Source organism: Nicotiana attenuata, unplaced genomic scaffold (genome assembly GCF_001879085.1).
Source record: "Nicotiana attenuata strain UT unplaced genomic scaffold, NIATTr2, whole genome shotgun sequence".
Taxonomy (NCBI): Eukaryota; Viridiplantae; Streptophyta; class Magnoliopsida; order Solanales; family Solanaceae; genus Nicotiana; species Nicotiana attenuata.
Genome location: NW_017671849.1, coordinates 199,426 through 208,556, shown reverse-complemented (window position 1 = coordinate 208,556; position 9,131 = coordinate 199,426). Strand labels below are relative to the sequence as shown.

General features: G+C 38.2%; 1 protein-coding gene across 1 annotated transcript in view; it reads left to right on the top strand.

Annotated features, from left to right (window-relative positions):
- Positions 1–2,937, top strand: part of LOC109210544 (protein TIC 20-I, chloroplastic-like) — a 9,212-nt gene extending 6,275 nt beyond the window's left edge. Inside the window, exons 2-3 of the mRNA XM_019373972.1 lie at positions 795–966; positions 2,057–2,937. Coding sequence (XP_019229517.1) covers positions 816–966; positions 2,057–2,694 — 789 coding nt within the window. The 5' untranslated portion in view covers positions 795–815 and the 3' untranslated portion in view covers positions 2,695–2,937. The remainder of the gene's footprint in view (positions 1–794; positions 967–2,056) is intronic.
- Positions 2,938–9,131: the final 6,194 nt, after the last annotated feature.

Sequence of the window (9,131 nt, the reverse complement as noted above, 5' to 3'; positions counted from 1 at the left end):
ATCCTACTTGGCTTAGTAAATTATTTAATTACTGATTTTAGAACCTATGTGCATTTGCTTCTTTCACCGCCTTTAATTAAGAAAAATCTTGAAACAGGTTACGCAACGTGTCCACAATTAATAACGCTTTATTATTATTAAGAAAGTTAGGCCGAAGTTGCGCGAACGCATACTCCGATTTTGTTTTTTTAGAAAAAATCATAATTATGTTACGCGAACGTATACACAATCACAATAATAAGTTATAAGCATTATCTGGTGAAAGGAAACTACAAATAACCTAGGTAATTTAAGAAAAGCCAAATGAATTCTGCGCCCTATTACAGATTCTTAGCAGAAACTTCTTGTAACAAGTCTATTGTAAAGTAAAGGATCAAGTTACATATTCAACAATGTAATAACCTTTAGAAAACAAAAATGTTACACTCCAGGTGCATTCAATTTAACCACACTAAAAAAAATACTTTCTTGGATATACGATACTACACGACTACAAACTTGAAGTACTAAACAAAATCTTTATAGCTAACAATTGCAGATGTAGCTTTTCACCGTAAAATCAATAACATGCTCATTAGAAATGTGATATTGTATTCAACTTAAAATCACTCAAAAAAATATCAACACAAGTATTTTAACGAGGAAGAAGAGTAGGGTTCAATCAGTTGTATATGCATTTGATTTGTTTAGGCTACGTTTGGTTCTGATACTTCTCTGCAGAGTTTGTGGATTTTTCGTCTGCTTGGTCTTTAACCCCCATTCCCTGTGGTTCTGTCGGATTTTCTTTTATGTAGAACATCTCCAAGGGCTTGAATATGATCCTAAATGGGTGCTCCTTAAGCCTCTCCAAGTCCGATGGATCTGCATCATCAAGCAGTTCACTGCTGCTGCCTTATAAGGTTGTAACCTCATGTGTTAGACGTTCACCAGCACCTCATCGGTACTATCCGACATCCTGCTCCAAAGGTGTGTATGACATCTTTGTGCTGATCCTTTTGCGTGTCATTATTTTAATATGTATTTATGATTTATAATAAATGTGTTATTGAAATAGTGGTCGCTGTTGCATCATATGCAATAACTACAACAAACACTAGATTGATATTTCGTTTCTTAATGAGGGGGCGAACTCCTCAGCAGGCCATAGCTCTTTAGCTTGAGAAAGCTGGTTTTATCCAAAGAATAAATCTGATTTTTATGTTGGTTCTTTATAGCTCGTTTTGTTTCTATTTAATGAAGGTTTCAATCATTGGAATCTCCGCTCATTAAGTGCATTTGTTTTTTTCCCTTTTACAACCACTTCTTTTTTCTTAATTTGTATGATTCATTGACTTTCGATTAAAGATTCCTGTGAAGATGACATTTTATCACTAATCTATTCGTTACCACCGCATGATCATTAAAGACACAGTTCAATTAAAGATCCCAGTGCATTTTTCACTACTCTATCAAACTACCACTGTAGGACCACCACAATCACCAACCTTCACCGCTAGCCACCATGTCAACCACTACTACCACCAACTATCTTTATCACCAGTCACCACCACCACCAACTACCACCACTTCATAAGTTCTTAAAATGCATGTAAGGAAGTTAGGAAGTGGATTTAGCTGTGGTGGTGTGTCGTTATATTCTTAAAGGTGTATTCTTGTTTTGTCCGTCTTTAAGGAGAAATATGTAGTTGTTTTTTCCTCAAAGACTTCAAACTAAAAACTGAAATGGCTTGATTCCTTCTTGATGGTGTTGTTCGTTAGATATATGTATCGTTCCATTCACTTTTTCTACTGTTCTCATACACTTCAAACAGACAAATGTGCAAAGCTGGAATACTGTAAAAAGAAAATAGAGGACAAAGGGTGTATGGTAAGTCAAATGTAGTTCTTTTAGCTTTCCGTATTATAAGAAGCATGATAGAGAGAACAAAGTGGTCGATAGATACTTAAGCATTATATCTCAGCTCTACAAGCTCATAGTATAATTGATTTTTGCTGGCTCTAGTAGTTGATAGAATTTAAAGCTAGTTACACTTTTAAAGTTGAGTTGTCAGTGCAGGATTCAGCTTCCTTGATCTTTCTTCTGCATCATCACCTCTTTTCAGTGGTGAATATGGTGGCCTTTCGCACGCTTTACCCCAGTTACCAAGGCGAAGCCAATTTTCCCTTGCCCCTAGAGCGTCAAAAGATGTCCCATATAGTTACAGATTCCCTGCGATGACCACAAAGCCAAAGTGGTGGTGGAGAACCTTAGCATGCCTCCCTTATTTGATGCCTCTTCACGAGACCTGGATGTATGCTGAGACGGCATATCATCTCCACCCCTTTTTGGAAGATCTTGAGTTTCTGACATACCCTTTCCTGGGAGCAATTGGAAGATTACCAAGCTGGTTTCTAATGGCATACTTCTTTGTTGCTTATCTTGGTGTAGTGAGGAGAAAGGAATGGCCTCATTTCTTTAGGTTTCATGTGGTGATGGGGATGCTACTTGAGATTGCCCTACAGGTTATTGGGACTATAAGCCGCTGGATGCCACTTGCTGTGTACTGGGGCAAAGTTGGCATGCATTTTTGGACTGCCGTCGCATTTGCCTATCTGTTCACTGTTTTAGAGTGCATAAGATGCGCCCTCGCGGGGATGTATGCAGACATTCCATTTGTCTGTGATGCAGCTTATATTCAAATACCTTATGATTAATGGCTGCCAACATATGCTTCTTATGCCTTCTAGATAGAATATTGAGGCTGGATGGAACTGAAAATGATCAGTCTCTTTTGGATTGTAAAACTTAAATCTTTTATATGATGGACCTGTAAAACTAAATTTACGCCAGTGTTGTTCTTTCCTCTTCCATTCCTCAAAGGGATTGACTAAGTTCTCATTGTTGTCAAATTGGTTTTTTGTTTGTTCTCTTAATCTCAATTGCATTTATTCCGAGCATTCTAAATCCCTTTTACATTACTCTTTCTTTCTCTTATTTTTGCGTGCTCTGCGCTGTCTCTTCACTTCTTGTTCACTATCGAAGAAGCATGTAATCAAACAAGATCTCATAGAAAAGCAGCTTAAATCCTTTATAAATTGACTGAAGTAGTTCTTTCATTTGTACAAGAAAACTCTTGCCAGTAATATAATCCTTAAAATAAATATGCAGCTTGCCAACTATTGTCAACATTTAAATCTCATTTGGCTTTAACAAAATTTTGCTAAATAGTGAAGGATAATTTCCAAAATAATTGACCATTATCTTTGCATAAATCTGATGCAGAAACCGTGTCAACTTCTAAGATAACTTGCTGTATTGTACTAAAACTGATTCGAAATGGAACAAGATTTGTAAGTAACTAACATGCCCTTCAACTTCGTGAGTTATTGGTGAGTAATCTTTAATTCATGCGTAAAATGATGATACGAATCTAAAATGCGGAAGACAAGAAATTAAAGATAAAGGATAGAATTTGAGAATAGAGCCAACAAAGTATTAGTTGCAAAACAATTGATAAACTTCAATCACCCAATAATTACATAAGAAAGTGAACCTAAACTATAGGAATACCTTCAAGTGGAAGCCTGATTCCACTTGAAAAACACACCTTGAATAAGTTATCGTCAACAATGGCAAACCACCATTACACCTCTCAAAAGAATATTCATCATTCATCAAAATTAGTCTCTATAAAATGATAGCCTTAAAGAGTGCTTTATACTAGATTGAGTACTTGACTTCAATACCCCAAAGCTGATTCTAAGGAACTAAGTGTAGTCACTTACTACAAGTATAGCCACCAATTACATGTAGTCTTCAATTGATGACAAATTACACACATAGTCTCCAGTTGCGAAAGTAGCCATTATTGACATTTAAGGAGCATGTTGGCTATCTTGGATCGTATCATCCTCCCCTTCTTGAAAAGAATTCGTCCTCGAATTCGAACCTTGAAAACATGGAAAGGAATGAGGAAAAGTATAGACTCGTCAAGAGGCAAATATATGCATGGTAATGATAAAACAAGAAAGTGCCTATCCATTTTTTTGACCCAATTCTTCCTAATAGGCATAAAGACTCCTCTAAGAATCATGTACAAAACATCATCACATGGACTCATAAAATCTCCCAAGTAAGCACAAAGTATGACTCTTATGAACTTAACAAATAAGGAAAATGAATTAGGTAGTCCAAAAATAGAACCATACCACATGTATAGAGCATATTTGGATCTACCAACTCTCTTATAATTCAAAGTCACTTCATGCCAAGAGTCATAATAATTAAGCTCAAATTTTCATAAAGACCTTTTAACACCAAAAAACAAAACATCAAGCATTTCATGCTTAATTGTGCATAGTAAAGACACATCACAATAAGACTCATGCACCATTTTAAACCAAAGACCTCTACCACTTGTATAAAAGTGAACACTCTTGAAGTATACCAAGCATCCTTAAGAACAACAAAGAACACATTTTCAAACAACATAATATGCACTTGGCTCAAACGCAAACCACAATCATAGAGTTAATCACTAGGATCAAGCACAAATGTTATTCCCACATCATCTCTATGTTGATCACTTGGAAACTCACAACATGAATATAATAGCAACATCAACAAATCATAGTCAATAAATACAGGCTTGCTACAATAAAAGTCAAGGGTATAGCCAATTACCCCCATGGCTTTAGAAAGCCTAAAAATAAGCACTAACCAATCAAACATACCATTATTGCCTTGGATAAGCATTAAAGTTTCAAAACCTTTTGTTGACCCAAATGGTAGTGTCAGACATCTATCTCTCTTATGGTTTCTCGACGCAATTTATTGTCTACAAATTTTGGCACGCCTAGTGGGACAATCTCTACCTCTCATATCAAATTTTCAATCACCAAAGTCCAAAAACATCTAAATGGCTTCAAAGAAAAATAATTCCAGATCAATATCCACCAAGGCTGCTAACTCCAGGTTCTATGCTGATGTGGTAAGCATCCTCGATGTTACCTTTGAAAGCTTTGGACCAGTTACGAGGAGCAAATCAAGCTCTTTAGGACAACAAGCACTCCAAGTGTCTTCCGCTTCAACTCCTGTTTTCGGATCTTCATCCTCAAAAGGAGCAATATCCTCTACGAACGTACTCGAAGGAGGAAGCGATATTGTTGAAAAGATCAAGAAAACTCTAGCTCTCCGGATCCAAGAACTCTGTTGTGAAGGAAGATGATAATATTTCAAGTGATGGATCTTCCCCACGTATACCGCATAACGTGAGCCATTCGAGAATCAATTTGTGGAACAATCCATGCTACTTCACATCATCCACAACATTCATGCAAGCCATGGTGACAAACATTTCATCTGTAGAAGAGCAGTTAGCAAACTTGACATCAATCGCTGGCTTGACAAAGTGTATGCAAAATCAAGATGCTAGAATTGATAAACTAACAGACATTGTGGAAATTTGATGGAAGAAGAATCCACCAATACACCTGGAAAGCTCCCAAAAGTTCCGGAGAGTAATTCTCCCCCCAAGACAAGTAACATCCGCTAAGGCTATTCCTGCCTCATCTGAAGGGATGATTCAATCGATCAAGTGAAAAAGTTCATTGAAGGAACTATTAAAAACAATACCAAGTCCTCTCTTACATACACAAATCCATATACTGCAAGGATCGATATGTTGAAGATGTCTGATGGATACCAACCTCCAAAGTTTCAACAATTTAATGGAAAAGGCAATCCAAAGCAACATGTGGCACACTTCGTTGAGGCATGCAACAATGCTGGGACTTATGGAGATTACCTCGTTAAGTAGTTTGTTTGCTCGCTAAAAAGAAATGATTTTGATTGGTGTACAGAACTCGAGGAGGGATCTATTGATAGCTGGGATCAACTAGAGCAAGAGTTCCTCAATCGCTTTATAGTACAAGACACACTATGAGCATGGTGGAACTTACAAATACTCGTCAATGGAAAAGTGAACCACTTATCGAATCTATTAATCGTTGGAAGAATGCAAGCCTCGAATGCAAGACAGGCTTAGTGAAGCTTCAGGCATAGAGATGTGCATCCAAGGCATGCATTGGGGAATGCACTACATCTTGCAAGGTATCAATCCTAGCACTGTTGAATAACTTGCAAACCATGCCCATGACATAGAGTTGAGCATGGCCTCCGCTGGAAATGAAAGGCTGCCTATCTATGAGCCTCGCAAAGGGAACGAGAAGCAAGAAGTCAGGAAATGGAGCAAGTTTGTACCCAAGTCTGAAAACAAAGAAGCTATGAATGTCAACACATCATACATGAAGTTCACAGCGAAGATGAGCAACAAGCAGAATACGAAGTCCACTTCTTTTCAAGATAAGCCAAGTGGAAAGTTGACTCTAAAAGAAATGCAAGAGAAGGAGTACCAATTTTTGGACTCTGATGTGCCCAGCTATTTTCGAAGAACTACTCAAGCTAAATCTCATTGAGATTATGAAGATTAAGCGACCAAATGAAGCTGGAAAAATGAATGACCTGAATTACTGCAAATATCACCGACTTGTAAGCCATCCTCTGGAGAAGTGCTTTGTCTTCAAGGACAAAGTTATGGACTTGGCCCGTGGAAAGATGATCGTGCTTGAAGATGAGAAGGCAAGTGTGAACCGTCTCTATCACCTTTGGCTCATCCAGTCTAGATGAGCTATACAGTTTAAAATAAATTAATGATGAAGAACTACTAGAGAATAACAAAGTTGAAGTAGACAACCATGATGATGATGAAGGTTGAAAGTTGGTGACTCGCTGTAGGCGCCACAAAAGAAGCCCACGAAAAGAATCAATGGTACAACCAACAAGGAAACTGATGGTTAAAAGACCAAGGAGATGGAATCCAGTTAAGAATTTGAAGAAAGCAAAAGTGGAGGTGCACCATCCTCAAAAGCCACGGCATCCGGTGACTTTAGAGGAGTTCTTACCAAGTTGGTTCCGCATGAATATTTCCCATGGTGATATTGATGCCACTTGTTTCCATTATGACAAAGGGGAAGAAAAGAGTGATGACCTACCATTGGCACCATCTTCAGAAAAGCTCATCGAGTACATTCCGCAAGAACTTAATGCTTGTGAGAAAAAGTTACATTCACGAATGACGATCTTCTACTAGGTAATACTCCTTACAAACTCCCATTATGCATAGTTGGCTATATGCGCAATAAAAGAATAAATCAAATTTCGGTCGATCGAGGATCCTTTGTGAACATCTTGCCAATTCGCACTGTGAGACAACTCGGTATTCCCTTGAACGAACTCTCGAAAAGTCGTGTGATAATTCAAGTATTCAACCAACAAGGAAAAAGAGCCATAGGCACGATAAGGTTGGGGATCTCCATTGAAGATATGCAATCAAGTGCATGGCTGCATGTGATCAATGCAAAGACTTCATACAATGTCTTGCTCGGAAGGCCTTGGATACATGAGATTAAAGTGGTTCCATCTACCTACCATCAATGTTAGAAGTACAACAAGGATGAAGTCGAGAAGAAGATAGTTGCTGATGATGAGTCATTCGCTGAGGCTGAGTCACACTTTGTCGATGTGAAGTTCTAATTGAAGAACCGCATTGTGAAGGAGCAAAAAGATGATGATGTCAGTAATGGAAAGAATGACGAGTCCACAACTAAGAGAGTTGAGGTGGTTTCCAACAAAACCAAAGTTGTTGCTGAGGAGGTACATCCTAACCCAAATAAATCTCATAAAGGGAACATTGTGGCTCACGACAAAAAAGTAACTTTTGTGCTCCAATATATCCCTGGAAAGAAGAAAGATGGAGGTGAATCATCTAATCTCCAAACAAACCTACAAAAGGGGTTAACTCTTCCGATCAAACGGATTGAAGCGATAAAGTTGTCCTCGAAGCTACTTAAGTTTGTGTCTCAGAATTCGCCACAAGATACAGCACATCGTACAAAGCATACAGATGAAGGTTTTGATCTCAATGCTTACAAGTTATTTTCCAAGGCTGGATACAATCCTAATGAGCCGTCAAAGTTAGGGAAGCTCCCATCAGAAGCTTCTACGATGCAACCGCGTGAAGGTTTGGGATATAAAAACCCTCACCAGTGCGCATCTCCATAAGAAGGGCAAGCAATAATTATATCGTTGTAGAAGATGAATCCACTGCTTCTAAAAACCCTTCTGTTTTTTATAGACTTGGAAAATCAAGTGTGAGTACTTCAGTATTTGAAAGATTGGGTCCATTAAAGAAGGGGAACAAGTTCTGGAGAAATTATCAAAATACAAGAACACACACCCATTTCTCCTAGAATCCAGAAGATAACTAAGGATTTCCAAAGTCTGGTTCTTTCTAGAATAAGGCGACAAACAAAAGTCATGGTTTCGTGTGATGAGGTACTAAAGGTAAATCCATACGCTATGGTCTACAAAAGAACGTGATGAAGACGAAGAAAGTGTGGGTTTTTTGTATCATGTTACTGCACAAGGCGAGCGAGGTGTTTCATCTTAAGTGGGAGCGTAAGGATTCCATTGATGTAAATATTGTCGACTTCCAAGACGTGGGCCCAGGGGCCGGGTTTGGTCAATTTCAAGATTCTTGATGTAAATTGGTTATTTTCGAGTGGGCTTTGTTCCCATAGCATATTTTGATAGTATGGTACTGTTTTTGGCTAGATTTGGAGCATCCGAAGGGCGAGTCGAGAGGCGAAGGCATCGTGAGCTAGAGTTTGGATAGGATTGAGGTAAGTAATGATGGTAAATATTGTCCTGAGGGTATGAAACCTCGGATTTCACATCGTTGTGCTACTTTGAGATGACACGCACGCTAGATGACGAGCGTGGGGTCGTGCACCGTTGGTGATTGTGACTTGGTCCATCTCGTACGACTATTAAGTCGCGTATTTTACTTGAAAACTAATTGATATTGTTATATTTTGGAAAATATTATTGTGTTTGGGGCTAAATGCCGTGTTCGGGCCTTGTGCCGATTGTTTGGACTATTAGGGGCTTTTACTACTATTTTTCCTCACTGTTTTGATTTAATGTTTACACTTAGTCATGCTATGTTCTTACTATTTTCATAATTCGATTTTTATTCTCTCCTTTTTGATTTTCATAAATGATTTTTGAGTCCGAGTACTTGTTTTTACTG